General features: G+C 42.2%; 2 protein-coding genes across 3 annotated transcripts in view; both read left to right on the plus strand.

The window, feature by feature from the left end:
- Positions 1–1938: 1938 nt before the first annotated feature.
- commd2 (COMM domain containing 2) lies at positions 1939–5530 on the plus strand. Its single transcript, XM_068707761.1, has 6 exons — positions 1939–2097; positions 2931–3008; positions 3676–3758; positions 4346–4420; positions 4523–4621; positions 4821–5530. The coding sequence occupies exons 1-6, from the start codon at positions 2031–2033 to the stop codon at positions 5028–5030; spliced, it is 612 nt and encodes a 203-aa protein (XP_068563862.1). The 5' UTR covers positions 1939–2030; the 3' UTR covers positions 5031–5530.
- Positions 5531–7226: 1696 nt separating this feature from the next.
- The window catches only part of trappc8 (trafficking protein particle complex subunit 8), a 29200-nt gene continuing 18496 nt past the window's right edge, over positions 7227–17930 (plus strand). Inside the window, exons 1-3 of one of the 2 annotated variants that reach the window (XM_068707756.1) lie at positions 7227–7515; positions 12443–12652; positions 15223–15306. In XM_068707756.1, the coding sequence (XP_068563857.1) occupies positions 7359–7515; positions 12443–12652; positions 15223–15306 (451 nt within the window). In that variant the 5' untranslated portion in view covers positions 7227–7358. The remainder of the gene's footprint in view (positions 7516–12442; positions 12653–15222; positions 15307–17930) is intronic. The other variant, XM_068707757.1, reaches the window with a different exon arrangement.

Consider the following 17930-nt stretch of genomic DNA (forward strand, 5'->3'; position numbering starts at 1 on the left):
ATACATATATATATATATATACATACATATATATATATATATATATATATATATACATACATACATATATATATACACATATAGTTTATATTTTTATACATTTTGATTTTAAATGATTTTTGTATCAATGTTCTGTTATTTTGTCCAATGCATATCTTAAGTAAATACAATGTTGACAAAAAAAGAGAAGAAAGACAATCTCAGGACTCACTGCTGATGGTTTTATTAGTCTGTTTGCCGTTGAAAAAAGAAAATGCATTTTATTTGAATTTCCACTGATGAGAAGAATCACTGCCGGACATGAGGAGTTTTACTATTCATCTCATCTCATCTTCGTCCGCTTATCCGGGATCGGGTCGCGGGGGCAACAGCTCCAGCAGGGGACCCCAAACTTCCCTTTCCCGGGCCACATCAGCCAGCTCTGACTGGGGGATCCCGAGTTTTACTATTCGACAGTCTTTTATCTCAACGAGTGCAATATATAATCAATGACTTTGATCATTTTACAATTGATTTGGAGTAAAGTATGTGTTGTTTTCATCAATATGGAGCCGTTTCACTATTCTTTGCCTCATTTGTAGTTCAGTGATCATGTTTGTCTCCGTCCTGTGTGGATCCTTGATAGCACAGACGAGTTGGGCGTCCGGGAATGACTTCACAAACTTTGGGAACAGTGAGCAGTCCACCAACTGTGCGGCAATAAGATGGTCACTTTTGGAGAACCGGTCCTCCACTTGCGCAATCATGGTATCACAGGCCTTCTTCATCACGACAGGAGTATTCGTTTTCCTGCGCTTTGCTGTGCCCGGTCCCTCACTGACTTGGTTACCAATCTCATCTGCTCAATCTCAATCTCATCTCCCTCTGATTTCTTTCACGTTCACTTTGAAATTCTCCACGGCACGATTCACCCCAGATGCGTCGATCTCTCTTTTCTGTAGTATGCCATACGAAACATCCACTTCTGGCATAACTTTGGCAAAGAACTCCAGCAGTTGGAGAAACGTGCGGTCCCGCAGGTGCATGGAGAGGCCGTATGCCTCGCTGATGGACACCTTGTCCCATCCTGGTTGAGTGCGAATGTTATGCAGACACTCCAGTATATCTTCCCGAGTTTCCCATACCACATTCACGGTCCTGCTATTAAAATCCCATCGTGTGCCGGTCCGGGTGGCCGCGGGATCCGCTTGTCTGATGTCTCCGCCAGAGCAGCCGTTCTTTTCGGTGAGGTGGAGAAGAAGGTGGCAAAACCAGCCAGATAAGCAAAGAACACCTTCAGCTCACTGATCCTGGATGCACATACTTGCTGCAGTTAGGTTTAGCTGGTGTGCGTAGCAATGCACAATTATTGCATTTGGGTAGCTTTCCTTCATAAGTATTTGCACGCCGCCTACACTGTCACGCATAACCGCTGCACCATCTTAGGTTTGGGCTACGAGTTTGTTTGTTATGTTTGATAGCAGTAGAAAGGCCAATGGCAGTTTTATCCTTCACTTCAATGAACTCAAGAAACCGCTCTGTGACGCTATTTGATTGTTTCTTAATGACAAGGTCGCATATTTGTATATTTGTCATCACGTAATGTCTCATTTATATGAACACTGAACACTTTGGGTAACTCGTCCTACTAAACCCTCATCACAGGCTCAAAATCACGGACTCAGCAAAAATACGAAGGAAATGATTAAGGAAGAGAGGAGGGAGTAATGTTATGCTGCAATAAAACACCAACGAAGAAGGAGAGATACGGGCGAAGCGGGGCGAAGGCACGACCCGCCCTACCCTGCCTCTGATTGGCTAGTACTCGTTTCCTTCGTTGTCTGGATTGGTTAGGTTTAGACATGAGTAGTGCGATTGGTTAGACCTCGGGTAGGAACGCCAGGGTAAGCCAATCAGAGGCAAAGTAGGGCGGGTTATGGGAAATCCGTCCAAGTGGTTTTCCGGGTTGATAGATGTGTTTGGTTCCCGACTGTTAAACCGTTGCTGTTCAGGACTCCACCGGTTGTTTAGGAGTCTACCGGTTGTTCAGGATGCTGCTGGTTTTGTCTGAAGACCATAAAGAGCACCTCTCCTTCCTGCCGAAAGTTGATGCCGCAGGTCAGTAACTAGTCTTGGATCAGTACCATGACAACATGTTGGCTGCTGTAACAACTGAGGTGTGATTGTCAGCTGACAGCAATGATGCAATAACGATAATAACATCCTGAAAGCTGCTCTCCCTGTGTGATGATCAGTGGAGTATACCAGAATTAGTTTGTACAAGTACGAGACATGCTTACTGCAAATACTCAGCCTCCTGCAAGAGTGCAGAAGCTCAAACAACAATATAATGCAGATTATATGATGTAACACTACCACACTTTATACTTTTAATTTCATACGATTTAGGGTATGCCCCTACATTTTACATTTGTACAGTATACAGTATCTGTGATGTGTCTGTCAATATTAAAGTAAGGTGACAAATCCCCCCCAAATATTATTTTTATGCACTGAAGACTGTTGTAAAAGTTGGATATATTGTCTGGAGCGGCTGTGGCTCAGAGAGCGGGTCATTCTTCAAACGGAAATCGGTGGTTCGATCCCCGGCTACTCTCTGTCGATGTGTCCTTGAGCAAGACAATGAACCCTTAAATTGCCCCAAATAGCCCCTGCCATTAGTGTATGAACGGGTGTGACTGGGTCAATGACATGTAGCTTGGGGGGTCGGGGGTCCCCTTACCATGATCCTAGATCAGTGCAGCCACTGTCAACGAGTTAGTCTGGTGCTGTTTCTGTGTATAACAAATGAATTGTTGGATTGTATCAGAATAGCACCTCTGGAGAGCGGGTGCATCACTTCTATCTATACAATTCTAACCCTGAATATGAATTGAAACACATCGATTTGGTAAATTGACCCTATGTGTCCATGTGTTTTTTGTCCTCAGTGGTTGGAGAGTTCGGTCGCATAGCGCTGGAGTTCTTAAGGAGAGGAAGCAGTCCCAAGATCTACGAGGGAGCAGCCAGTAAGACCACAGCTTTCATCACAGCCTCCTTACCAGGCAGCTGACTGGTCCACTCTGACTGCTGTTAAAAACTGTATTCAACACTGTGGGCAGTAGTGGACTTGTAATTGGCAATATGGCATAAAACATTCCTGCTCATCTTGAGATATATATACATATATATATATACACTGTATTTATACAGTATTTATTCAGGTTTGTTGTACTGCAATGTTGTCATAGTTTATGTTGCTTTAGAAATATGTAATAGTTGTCATCTTTAGTCATACTTTGCTGAAGTGAACAACATATATCAGTTAAACATCTTTAACTAATATATGTGGAGTGCTATTATTAACACCTGGCAGTAAAACACTATTCTATAGCACCACATACTACACCTTCCAAAAGGACTTTACAGTTGATACAACACATCTCCAAAACAGTCTAAACTTCATGAAGAGAAGTAGAAGTAACAGTTATCACTTTACAGCTCACACAGTGTCAGGTCTGCAGTTAATGATGATCAATGAAATCATTTAGTACAGTTTGATTTGAGACAGTGCATTTTTGAATAACCTGGTTTAATTTCTGTGGTCACTAACCAACCCATCTCATGATTATTTGTGTGGCTTATGTTCATTATTGTTAGTGATTAACAGACTGTATAATGACCCACTGCTTGCAGGAAAGCTGTGTGTTCCGGTGGAAATGGTGCAGCATGGAGTGGAAGGCCTGATGTATCTGATGACCGAGAGCTCCAAACACATGGTGACTCACACACACTGTGACACTTCTCTCTGTTTGACATGGCAGAGGTTCAGAAAGACTGTTTGACATTGACTTAAAGGTGATTGGAGGAATGACCACAACCTTTAATCGAGACCAGGTGTACAGGTGTGGGTTCGGGTTATGGTTGAAATGGCAATAGAAACGTTTTTTTCTTGAAAAAGTTGAGAACCACTGATCTAAACAACGCTAGCTAATGCTTGGTGTCTGATGTCCTTCCTAAAATGAGTAATGATGAAACTTGGCCTACTAGGCTATATTCTGTTATATCCAATCCGGTTGTCTGTTGCCACTTTAATAGACTTTGTTTGCTTCAGACTTTTAGCAGGAGAGCCCCAGATATAATCACGTTAATGATTGGTCCCAGCACATCATGTCAGTGAGGCAGCATGCACATGATCAGAGCCTAGAATGCAGTAATTACAATTGTGCTTAACTATGTTTTAAACGTCACTGTCGGTCTGTGACATTTATAATGTGTGGGTATATTTTTTTTTCTCTCTGTGTGTGTGTGTGTGTGTGTGTGTGTGTGTGTGTGTGTGTGTGTGTGTGTGTGTGTGTGTGTGTAGATCTCTGAAGTGGATTTTCTGGACTCGGTGTTGGTTTTGGGGTTTGGTGAAGAGCTTAACCAGATCCTTTTACAGGTAACTTTGACTCCATTGTTTTGATCTGAAATGATTTGCAGTGCACACTTTGTATAACAGTTACCTGCTCTCCAGCTGAGTGTGTGAGGGTTTGTGTTGCAGCTCTACCTGCAACACCACAGTCAGATTCGTAGCATCCTGAGTCAGCTGCCCTCCAACCTGCCTGCCTACCACAACCTAGAATGGAGACTGGACGTACAGGTGTGTGTGTGTGTTTCTGTGTATATGCTAGATCATTAGGACATTATTAATCATCTGCTTTGGATTCAAGTGGAGCATGTTCACAACGTTAACCATGTGATACAAAGCTGATATGAAACGTATTTTTGTCTTGGACGTACAACGCCAACATGTTTTTGGTTGAGATTTGAACCTCTTCTCCCATATGTCTTTCTGCCAGTTGGCGAGTCGTCCGATCCGTCAGCAGGTCATTCCCATGCTGACGATGCGCCTGCTCCTGACGGGAGGGTGTGACAGCCGCGGTGACCTCAGCAGAAGGGTTCTCCAGACAGACCCCAGCACCCTCCTGCACCTCATCGCCACACTGGAGGCAGCTCTGGCCGCCATAAAAACCAATCACGCTCGCCGCATATTTCGCAACATCAAATGACCCCCCCAGGTCCCTTTCTGTGTAACCTGTTTCTCCTGTGGCGCACCACATTGTTGCCTTTATACCTGGATGCATTAAGTAGTGTCTGTGATGATCTGGTCCTGGATGGTAAAACCATCTGACTGGCAAATGGCCATCACTTTATTACCCTTGAGTCATACTACTTGGCAGATGGTATTGACTGTATTGTATATAATGTTTCTACATTGCCGCTGATGTATTAAAGTGTAAGACGACATGAAACTCCATTCTTGTGGTTTGTTAAGCCATCCTTGTTAAGGCAGAGAGGCCCCAACTTTAAGGGAGTACACTGTCATCATTTGACTGGAACAGAATATGAGTGTTTAAGGCCAGGAGAGGATGGACAGTCATTGCTGTTTTCAGTGAAAGCCGTTTGTTATTAATACATTTATCCAATGTTTGTGTGCTGCATAACAATGCTTTTGAACCCTTTCTTCAGTGTCTTGGTTGATCTGAATCAAGCTCAGTAAAAAAGTTGACGTAGGAAGCCTGTGCCTCATGTCCTGTTTGTACTAACCATTCCATGCATAGAATGTGATTAATCAACACCATCTTGTGTATGTAGTGTGCATAAATTCCGAAGCATTCATGACCAAAGTAATTACAGTGACACTACGTAAACGACCAACCCCATCCCCATAATTGTTGAAATAAGTAATCACATGTGCTACCAGATAATACATTAAATGTATAAACGCATGGATCCATCCTGCCTTGTATCAACGGGCCAGGCTGGTGATGGTGGTGTAATGTAATGGTGCAGGGGAACAAGAGAACATCAGAACATTGTCATCCTCCCCCTGACACGCTCTGTTTCAGCGCCAGTCGCTTTAAACCCCCCTTCTAATAAAAAGCCCAGTCTACTCTGATTGGCTTGCAGAAAAGGTAGTTCTCAAGCAGTGGGCGGTATATGCTAGTGAGCCTGCATGTGACATAAGAATGGGAGCCAAATCGGAATGGCTTGTTTTAGTACTTATTTCAGTTTGTGGGTTGGTAGCACAGACTTTATATAAGACGTGGACATAGTCATCATGACATCACCCTTTGGTTTGTGGACTCAGTTTGGACTGCAGAGTGAATTAGAGATGCTGTATACGGCTCTGGTAGTGGTAGCAACCTGTCAATCACAAGGTAGTCCCGCCCTAAAGCATACCCTGCTTTATGGTCTAAATGGACCATAATTTACTAAATGAACATCATGCTGTATTGAAGCAGACTTGAAACTAGAGATTGAGACCATAAACTCATGTTTACAATGTTTACTGAGGTAATAAATCGAGAGAGAAGTAGAGTCATTTTCTCATAGACTTCTATACAACCAGAGGAGTCGCCCCCTGATGGACAGTAGAGAGAATGTATTCACTTCCACATTGGCTTCACTTTTCAGAAACTGGAGGTTGCTGCCTGGTTGGGAGACACTCCAGATACCCAAATGTATGTGCACAAGCAGTGAACCAGCAACGTGTACCAAATAAATAAATATGTATATATATTCTATTATACACACAGCTGTATGCTTTCCCCCAGAGCAAGACAAACTATCATCAATATTCTTTGTGATAAAAGCACATACATTTCGCTAGAAAATGTAAGCAATTGGGCAATGCCAAAATAAATGCAGTTTCTGGGCATCCATAACATAAACTACAATTTACATCAATGTCTAAATATTGATTAGGTAGAAGCCTTCTTCCATGCCATATCATCCACAAATTGATTCTAATGTGAAATCACATATGGGAATGTAGTAATACTCTTTGGATCAGAGCTATTTTGATGTTATTACCAAAATAATTGAGTGAAAAATCCGAAGGGAGTGTATGTTGGAGATATCAAGGGTATTTGTCCGACATCAACCCTTCTGCTGAGGATTAAACAGCATACAGACACCAGAGGGTATTGCACCAGACTTTAGCATAATCCTCGTGGATTACAGATATGAACCTGTATGCTGGCTGGCAGAAACTCTTCTTCAGTAAAGAGGAGACCATCATAATTATTGTGAAAACAATATTCCATGAAGATGGATTTGTGTTGCTGAATATTATCCTTGTTATTCTATAAGAAATAGTTACGAGAGGTGAAACGTCAGCGCACACTGGTCACGTGGAGAGGAAAAGGAAGTAGGTGTCATGCGTCACGTGATCGTCTCAGCTCTACACAGGAAGTGGGTTGGCGAATTCAACATGGCTGCCGTCTGCGAATAGAAGAGGAGTAGAGGAAGTGAAATGATATAGTCCGGCTTTCTCCGTCTACAGGACAGTTGACTCGGTTCAGTGTGTTCGTTGGTGTCGACGCTGGTCCGACATGGCCCAATGTGTACAGTCCGTGCAGGAGTTCGTCCAGGACTCGTTTGTCCCAATGGTGGCCGTCTTATGTAGTGAAGAAGCGGAGAGAGTGACTCGCAAGAACAACCTGAATTTCGCTGAGCTGCTGCGGCCTTTCTGCAGACTAACGTCCGAAGGTAAGCTCAACTATTCACAAGCTACCGTGACTCTGGACTGTCGCTGTCACAGCTGTCACAGACGGAGCTTCGGTGGTGTAGCTAGCATCTTTAGCCTGCGAAGTTGACATTAGCTCAGCGCTAACCGACGGCTAGCAGACTGGATTGTTTCTGAGCAGCTGTGTGCGTTGACCGGAGGGGAGATACAGTCCAGACTGACACCTGAGAGGCAGACTGACACCTGAACACTGAGCCACTGAAAGCGGGTCTCAAGGAGAAGCTTTAAGACTGGTAGCTAACAAGTCTGTTGCTCTGTTCGATCATCAAGAAATAGCTCAAGAAGTTAAGTGCGTTAATTGGCTGATAGGCTCTAGTTGCAGTCCACACATGAAGACTAACTCAATAGCGCCAAGTGAGACCAAGATGCACGCCATGGTGTCACAAACCACTGACAACATAACAAGCTGGTTCCAGATGAAGTCCACGGTAGCAAGGGGCAGTGACGGACCACTGCAGCCAAGTAGTCCCAAACACTCGCATCCCGATGTAATAACACGTTGGCAGACCAATCTAATCACTTTACAGTACTTGTTTAATTAATTTGTTCCGTTTGGCAGAACGGCTTGTTAAATACTCTGTAGACCATTTCAGATCTGCGATCAAAATGACACCGTTTATGGTTCATAGGAATACATCACGCCCAAAATGATCATTGTTATAATGGTTCGAGATGAGCCAGTACTGCTTAGAATCAATCACCGGCGATCGGCGAACATTAGGTAAATCCCAAGTGTCTTAATTGCATCCCCGTTTCCTTCACTTGCGTCTTTTCCTTGCGTCTTAGTCCCTCCCCCCAGGGATGCAAGGAAACCATGCGAGGAAAGGGGAAACGAGGAAATATGTTTTAAGAGAAAAGAGACGTCCTCTCCTTTGTATCTTCACGTGAAGCGACGTATGTTTCTGATGATGGCGAATCAGCTGATCACAGCTGGATCAGCTGTCAGTCGGCTTTAACAGCTGGAGAGACTTTTGAGAAGTTTGTCTGTTCACATGATCACTGTACCTAATAATAGTAACTATTAATACTAAAAACTAATAAAGTCTCAGTTACCATCACTGTCAGAGTAGAGGTGTTGTCTCTCTAGCCTGTTACCTCTTTAACAAACTGCATTGAGTATTTATACACAGTCTGTGTTCTTTATTCTGTGTTCTTTGTCCTGTTTTTAAGCGCAGGACTGATTTCTAGAGGTGGAATTTGTTTGTCTTATTTATAACTTATTTGCATCTGTACGTTTTTAAATTAAAATTTTCACTTAAACAGGTTAAACTTAAATTATATAACTCATCTAACCCGACAATGATCAGCCTCACGTGACTGAATGAAATGATGATAAATGATGTAAAAAGTGTTTCATCTCTCAGCTTTCTCTGGCTTTAATCAGATCATGAAAAGACAAATCTTTCTAATAAATGAAGAAAGTTGTTTGTGGTCCTTTTGTTGTTCAGTCTACAATGAACATATATTTAAACCAGATGGTGAATCAGAAAACTAATCAAATATAAAACTTGGATCTGTCTTCACTCTGGTATGAGTGGAGACAGGGGGCGTGTCGGCTGTTGAAACACTTCCTGGAAGGCTGTTCTCATGCATCCTCGTTCATGGATCGTCAGAGATCCCTTCTCGCTCCTCGATCCTCAGAGCAGAAATAAGAGCTTTGGGATGGCAGTCAATATGGTGGCACAGAACAACTTACGGTTCAATCGAGGAGTGAGGAAATGACAAATAAGAGACTTGGAATATATACAATGCATGCTGGTTAGATTTGTGTCCTACTTGAGCCCGACTTGCTCTGACGTCATGAACACGTGGTCAACGATAACCTCACGAGAGCGGGGCGCCGCCTTTCAATCAGAGGGTCTGCGGTTCGATCCCCCGGCTCCTGCCTAGTCTCCTCCTAGTCTCATGTCAATGTGTCCTTGAGCAAGACACTTAACCCCAAAATTGCTCCTGTAGCTGCGTCTATGGTGTGTAGATAGATAATGAATTGTAAGTCGCTTTGGATAAAAGCGTCTGCTAAATGACTGTAATGTAATGTAATGTAATGATGGGAAATGCCTGGCTGTCTCCGGATCAGAGAGCTGATTGGCTCTTTGATTTGACAACAAACACCATGTTAAATCCAAATTTTCTGTGTAATTGTAATATTTAACACTTGATTGTTGGCTTTTAGTCTCATGTTGTGCAATGACGTATTTGTCTAAAAACATATCTTGTGGTTGATAACAATAATAATTATGATAATAATAATATAGCTTTTTTTATACAACACATATCAAAACGAGCATCAACGTGTTTCACAGGCAGACATAAAAAGAACAAAGGATAGCAGACAATGCAGATACATTTCAACATAAATATATATTTACAAACAGGTATGAATGAATCCGAACGAGGTCTGCAAACTACAAGTAGCCTACAGATCGGATCTAACAGGAACTAACTGATTCTTTGACTTCCTGTTTATTCCTTGAAGGCAAACAGAACCGCGGTAGACTTTAGCCTTTTTCTGTTCTACTTGGATATGCTACGTCCGTTCAAAGGTCACATTATTATGTAAGTCGCATTACATTGGGTTCACAATCTTCACGGACACATTACATTGTACATCTGAAGTTAGCTAATGTTAGCAAAATGCTATCGAACGTACAGGTACATCAAGCCGAGTTAAAGTTAATGTCAGCCAGCTTTGCTTACTTCTTATTTCGGGACAGGTTGGTTGCTGTCATATTTTTAAGATGAATGAATTATAATTTGCCAGAAAAGAGCAAAGGCTAATGTTTCTTTGTTTATATTTTCTTTACACGCCGCCCCAAAGTAACTTTTGGCATGAAATTTGCCATATGCTGCCCCGCCCATTTTCTTTTCACCTAATTTGAACACATTGTTTTTTTGTTCCTCCAGTTTAAATATCATTCATAGTTTACAATGCTACTTAGCGTTGTAAACTATGAAAGATATTTGGGAACATTCAGCTACTCATTGGCGATCTGATGGTTTTACAGAACCACATCCATCAGCCATAAGTGACTGGGAGGACAACATATGAAGAAGACAAAGGTACTAAAGCATATCAGTACTTCTGCCGGTCCGACTCGTGGACAGTTTCTTCGTAATTACTCTCATTGCCAGTAAGGTCGACAAAGGTCTGCACAGAGAGTTGAAATTGAGTCGTTCATCTAGAGAGCGATTTAAACCAACCTGTCTTTACTTCAGAAGACAACACACATGATTGTGATGAGGAGAAAAGTAACACAAATAGCAGTATGTGCACCAAATGGTGAAGAGCCTAGAAAAGGCCAATACATGAATACCACCATCCCAAATGCTGAATATATAAACATAGCAGCCTATTATAAAGACCATTAGATATACTCACTCAGTGGGAAACCTAGCCTTGTTTAGATGAACACACCTGATATCCTGGCCACAATACATAGCTCATCCTGAGGCGCTCTCTTTTTCTGGTTTTAGTTTTTATAGCAGTGAGGCTCGAAAAGCTAAGCTCACATATGTTATGGCAAATCAGGAATAGTAACTCCTTGGTTGGCAGTCAAACAAAGTGAGTTGCTGTTGCTCCTCCAAAGTCCTGACCTTTTCTAAATCTATGAGCTAATGGGCCCGTAACCCAGTTGAATGATTCGATGTAGCCTGAGGGGAAAGTAAAGGATAACTTCTCAAGAGTTTTCAAATGTTTTCCAATCATCTCACACAATGCAGCAGTGTTGACATGTGCTTGTCATTTTTAGAGAGGCCCTTTCCAGAAGTTGTCGCCAGAGGGAGATCTTTGAATGAATAAGTTCATTTTGTCTGCGTTTGTGAGAAGATTTTAGTTTCAGCCTTGTGTTCATACTCCTACTGTGGCTCAGTCACAAGAAGGAGGGTTGTCCATCAATCAGAGGATCGGTGGTTTGATCCCGGCTCCACTAGTCCATGTCAATGTGTCCTTGGACAAGACGCTTAACCCCAAGTTGCTCCCGTAAGGAGACAGATGGCTGGCTAGTTAGCTAGGTAGCTTGTCTTTCTCTGGAGCGGTGGGAAGTGAGGCGGATGGACCGTTGGACCCAGTGCTGCCGCAGTTTACACGGACGTTAGCATGCTTACTATGATGTGACCTAAAAAATGTCATCTGTTGTTTTTGTGAGCAATATCTTGCACAAAGGACATTTTCTTTGATGGCGTCTTCATCCACAAAGCGCTCACTGGCCAAGAGTTGAGCATGTCCACTTATGTTCGTAGACTCATGAAGCTGCATTGCAAATTTCCCGCTGATAAGCACCTTCTACAAATGTTTTTGATGTCTGCAGACATGTCCTCAGTGCGTCCATCAGTTGTGCTATCCAAGAGGGTAACAACCTCTGGTCCCAGAGTCTTGTTCACAACGGCTTTTTTAGACGACAAAATGTGTGTCTCTGTCGCAGCTTGTGCTGATTTTTGACTCGGCTACTAGTTCAGATAGTAGGTGGCTAGCTATGAGAGCTCTCCCAGACGCTTTCATGTCCGTCCTCATGAAAACTACCTGTTTCTCATTACAATCACACAAGCGAACAAAATACTTGCTAGGGACTGTGGCACTGTTGGATGTATTTTCCCCACATGCTCGGCACAACAGGGTTGGTGCAGCAGGATCCCCGATGAAAGACAATCCAAATAACCGATAAGTGTCACTGTATTGCCTTGATTCCTTTGATCCCCACTTGTAGTGGGCTCTTGATCAGGGTTAGGTCTGAAATGAGGTTGATCAGCATCATGTCCAGGTTCTGTAGTTTTCCTTTTCAAAAATTATGTGCGGAGAGGTTGCGCAACTGTTGATCGTTTGAACCCGCAGTTGCCGCTTGCTTCTATAACAATTATTTTTTTAAATAAATGCTTGTCATTTTCTTCCCGTAGGTCACATCCGGGACCCCAATAACCAGGTGCAGGTTGTGAAAAACCTACGCATTTGTGTCAACAATGTGGTGACGAGCCCAATCCCAGCATCCGCTGCCTTCAGCCCCGCCCAGCGCCGACTGCTCAATGAAGTGGTGTTATCCTGCCAGCCACAGGAGGGGGCTGCGACCAACGTGATCACGGCAGGAGACTACGACCTCAACTTCAGTGGTAAGGACCGGCTCTGGACCCTTACAGGAGTTTCTAACATCAATGCCGATTTCAATAATCCGATAATGATAAATACACTGATATACATTTTTTTTTCAACCAAAACACATTATATAATACAAAGTGATACATGATATTTTTCCTATAGTCATATGTTCTTACCGTGACTCAGCCTAGAGACAGGACAGACTACTTTGGTACCCGACCAATCATTGTTGGCAGTCTTTCACGCCGTGACGACGAACAGAAAGAAGATGCCAGGGACAGACTTTCAGGAATAAGAATATAAACGTAAAATGGAGTCTGAAGTGGTGTGTAATCATACTGGCTGTCTTGTGGTCGGAAAAAACCTAAAAGAAAGAGACAAAACGACCTTTGACCCGTTCTTGTGTCTCAGAAAAAGAGACGGTGTGGGCTGTCAATCCTTCAGAGAGTACTTGAGGTAACCATAATTATTTCAGCCAGTAGTGGAACCTAAATGGGGCTAGCTAACACCAGCGCAGGGTAAGTCACAAAGCAGACATTGATGGAACGTGTCATGGAACACATCGTGGGAGAAAAACACAATTTGAACATGTTACTCTTTCTGTCAGGACCCTCTACGTCTGTTCGGTTCTGGTTCTAATTGGGCTGATATCGTGTCAAAACACGGATTGTGTTTAGTTATTGAAGAGTTGCACATTGAATTGTCATTTACATGTACTTGAATAAACTCTTAATTCAGAAATAGGCCCCTATAAGTGCTCTACACTATCATCTAGTAATTTTTTTGGTTCTTGGGGTGTTACTACTGATGCATTAATGTGGAATCAGCATTTTACTAATGGAGGTGGTTGAGGTGGATGTAGTTTTAACAATTTAGTACACTGTTGGGCAGTGCAGTCTATAAGAGTGCATCATATTTGATCAGTTTATCACTTTTTTGTATGTAAAAGCTTAACCTGTCAGGTTAAAGCTACAATGTACGCGGGTGTTTGAATGTTAGTTAGTCCTAATGGGCAGGTGGCACCTTGCATGGTAGCTCCTCCCATCAGTGTATGAATGGGTGTGAATGGGTGAATGATGACATGTAGTGAGGTGGCATCCAATTCTGCTTACTGCTGAGTCGTCGAGCCTCTCACTCCTCTCCTGCCATGCTTATGTATGCAAAGACCACAGGTGGTCCTTTGTCGACATTACATATTCATATTCAGTTTTACCTCCAAACAACAATCTGGATAGAATGCTGGCTGCTGCTCGTGTTTCTTTACCCTAACCCTTAGTGATGTCACCATGATGTTAAAGTGTGAAACTATGGATATTCAGACTAGAAAAAATACAAAATACATATTACTAATTGTCTGTCATTATGAGAATGACATTAACTAAATAGAAATGTAGTGATATGAAATCTTAAAACTGTCAGAGAGACAAAACACTTTTTACATCATTTATCATCATTCAGTCACGTGAGGCTGATCAATGTGAGTGTCTCGTGTGATGAGTTATATAATTTAAGTTTAACCTGAAACATGGAGCCTAATAAATTAATTCCAGTGTTAAAGAGAAGCTATAATCATATTCTGGGTTATTTAATAATGACGTCACAATATTTCATAAATAAGACGAACGCATTTTGCCGGTAGAAATTCAGTCCTGCGCTTATAAACAGGACAGTATAAAAACATCTCTACTCTGGCAGTGATGAAGTAAAAGTACAGTGATCATGAGTTCAGACACAAACTTCTCAAAAGTCTCTCCAGCTGTTAAAGCCAACTGACAACTGAAACAGACGTTTTTTCCGATACAAAGGAAAGGACGTCTCTTTCCTCTTAAAACATATTTCCTTGTTTCCTCTCTCCTCGAATGGTTTCCTTCCTAAAGACGCAAGGAAAAGACACAAGTGAAGGAAATGGGGGTGCAATTAAGAGACTTAGGGTGTACACAATGATACTAAGGAACACCACTGTTAAGTAAAGCCTTTAAATCCGGTCGGTCTTTATTCACTGTTACAATCATTACAAAGCAAAAGCAAAGGCAGCATGTGTAGACATTCTGTATACCTTCAGTAGGTAGCGTAGCATAGAAGTGCTAACACTGGTTAACGGTGTGCTAACGTACTCTGCTAATGTTAGATCCACTAATGTTTTAGAACCACATATCTCCATCCAACCTCTCAAGTTAACGAGTATCACTATTACACAACAATTAACCACGACTTGCTCCAAATCCACTAAACCAGCCTGAACATGAAGAACAACTGTGAAAGGGTTGATGAGCAGTGATGAGTCAGCGGAGCAGAGACAGCTGTCACACCCTGGTTGGAGCTGGCCGATGCTATGCTGTGATTGGCCAGTCTGCGTTCCAGGGGTGGGGTTACTTACCAGTTACTTTTCAGGCTGCTCTCTACTTCAAATTACAATGAAACAATTAGCATGAGGAACAATGTAATTAATGTAATGAACGGCCATGTGACATTTGCCTCTATCATGCTTCTCCTCCCTGTGTTTTCCTTGGTCACCTGTAACTTTTCATTTTGAATAAAGAGATGTTGCTAACACAAGCCCTGGCTGTCTGCTTCCACCTATCAGATCACTCTCTTAAAGCTAGCGCCCCCTGGTACAGTGCCTGGAAAGAAACACTGTCTGAAGTCAGCACCTCCAAGCACTACACAGGTATCGCTGCCTCCTGGCTGATGTGTGGATAGATGTAGTCCTCTCAGCTTCTCTCCTTCTAGTTTCCACTAGCTGCACTGTCTCTCTGCTCTTTGTTACTATGTGGTGGCTGCTTTCTTCTATGTGTGGAGATGGTTCTTTTTGAGATGGGGCCAGATGCATAAATGTGTGTGGACAGAAACCATGCGTACACCTTTTCCCACACATTAAGTGGTGTTTATAAAGGAAGAATGTCTCACCTCAAACAGACCAGTCGGGCACAGTTTTCTAGAGCCAGCTGCAGAAGAAATGATGAGGAGAATAAATATGAGGTGATTTTATCTTATGGTAGAATATAGTTTGTATTGGTTGTTTCCCATAATCCCTGTTTTATGTTTTTATTTTTACTATTCATCTTTCTGTAAAATGTCAATCAAAGTTGCATTGGTAAGCTTGATTACAAGTAATTGCCTATGAGTGAAGAAATGTATTACTTTTTTCCATTTACATTTGAGCCTTTTCCCCGGGTGCATGATATTTTAATTTCATTAAGTAATTCCATATGAGCTCTACCGATTTTAATAATTAATCCTTTTTTCTGATGATAATTATTGGCCCTGAGATATTACATGAGTTAAATGAATGGCATTATGACAGCTGTTCTGGTGCTGTTGTCACACCGTCAAAGTAAAACTGAACTTCTTGTTTGCTGTTCTTCTCTCTGACGGTGGAGGGACAAGATGTGTAAACTGATATGTGAGGCTGTTTCTCCATCCAAACGGTGGAGGTGTAAATGAGGCTCCATGTGCTCCACAATGATTGAGATTTATAACACAGAACCAGGTAGAGACAGAAGCAGAGTTTAATGCATCTGGCCCCTGATCCTCTTTTCCTCTGTTCTTAACTGTAGAGCCTTTATTACCTTTAGCCCCCTCACGACGCTGCGTGTGGTGGGGCTCTGCCTTTACTGACACGGTGGTGGTTTACGGTTCACCTGATCCCTGAGTTTTTCAGAACAAAGGTGCAAGAACAAGTAGTTGGAATAATTTGCCACGCTTGAGATTTTTGGAGATCAGAGAGTAGAGTTACAGAGCTGTGAATTCAAAAACCAAATGAATTAGTTAAAATGCCTGAATCCCATTAGATGAGCATTATAGAGGTCAGCATATTTGTGTTTGTCGAACTTTTGCTTCACAACCTAGCAGACAATGATGCTGATAGGTCTCAGGAGAGGAATAATGGCCTCCATCTCCACAATGCCCATGTTGAGCTGTAGTGTGACAGCCCTGTGAAGGGGGAGGTCTTCTAGCTCACTATGTCCACAAACTCAAGCAGGTGCAGTATTGGTGTCATACACATTTAATTCCCTTCACCAACCGCTGTATCTCCATCTCTTCAGAGAAGGGACAAAAAAACCAATCATATTTTGCAGTGGTTGGTTCCTCCCTTTTGGTGTTGGTGTGCACTGTTGGATGACGAAGTGCAACACAGCGTCTGCTTGATTGGCAGCTGAGCTGGAACAGTCTCAGTGTGTTGGAGAAAGATGACAGCTATGTTCCACTTTTTAGTAGTCGAGGATCAAAAGGCTCATTTCATTCACTGAAGAGAAGTTAGCATGCTGCTCCAATGGAACTGATAATAACTGATGGGAAATAAACACATTGTCCTCCTTCTTCACAATGGGTATTAATGCTTCTGGTATTACAACTGTGGTTAGTTGGTTAGTAGTGTTGTTGCAATACTAAAATGATGACTTTGATGCAATACCTGCCAAAACATGTTGATACTGAAACAACACCATGGCAAAAAACGAAACATTTAGAAGGTAATGTAATAATAGATGACAGAACATGGAACTTCAAATTCTTTGTTTGTTTTTTTGTATTAAAACAAATATTTCGAGTGTCAATGCAAGGTAGTGGAGGATGAGAGAAGAAGCCATAAAACAGGAGTGGATTATTTTACCATCGTATGTTCATACATCTTAACCAGAAATGGAGAACCCATAATTTAGACCAGCTACACGTTCACATCTTTCTACCTTCACATGTCACACTGCTGCTTAGAACTGGTTAAATCCTTGCAGAGATATATGTACGAGCAGCACTGTAAGCTATTCAGTTGAGTTGCCTATTATCAAAATGCTCTGTTAAGAACGAAGGCGTGAAGCTGTACTACGCTGCGAATGCTGTTGAAGATGTGAGAGCAACAAAGAGTTTTCCATCTCGGTTCATATGGCAGAGCCTCTCTGTTATTGTTGTGTTTCCTTCATAAGTATAGGAACAACTCGTAACCCTCGTCTACAGTACTTCAGTGCCATGTTTCACTTTGTGCGTCTGCTTTATCGACGAGCTGCGATTGGTTGGTAAAAGCACTTGTATTTGCAGTGTGCATTTGAGAGAAACAAAAAACAGTTGGCACAGCGAGTGGAAGCAGAGCTGTGCACACACGCTGCCCCATCACAACAACGCAACTCACAAACACATCTCTTATTAAAACACTGTCTTCCTTAAAGTACTGATACTAATACAGCATATAGTACCGGTTTTAACGGCAGAGTATTGTGATACCTTTCTAATAGTGGTATACGGTGCAATGGATAGAGAGTAGAGAGGCAGATAGTAGAGTGATTGTTTGTTGGATGA

Source organism: Cebidichthys violaceus, unplaced genomic scaffold (assembly GCF_023349555.1).
Source record: "Cebidichthys violaceus isolate CVI_PGR_0920_01 unplaced genomic scaffold, fCebVio1.0.p SCAF_13, whole genome shotgun sequence".
NCBI classification, from domain to species: Eukaryota; Metazoa; Chordata; class Actinopteri; order Perciformes; family Stichaeidae; genus Cebidichthys; species Cebidichthys violaceus.

Bases quoted from the DNA above. Each gene is read 5' to 3' on its own strand.
- commd2 (XM_068707761.1), top strand. From the start codon at position 2,031: ATGCTGCTGGTTTTGTCTGAAGACCATAAAGAGCACCTCTCCTTCCTG. The intron at 3,759-4,345 runs GTGACTCACACA...GTGTGTGTGTAG, and splicing joins CCGAGAGCTCCAAACACATG to ATCTCTGAAGTGGATTTTCT. The intron at 4,622-4,820 runs GTGTGTGTGTGT...TCTTTCTGCCAG, and splicing joins AATGGAGACTGGACGTACAG to TTGGCGAGTCGTCCGATCCG.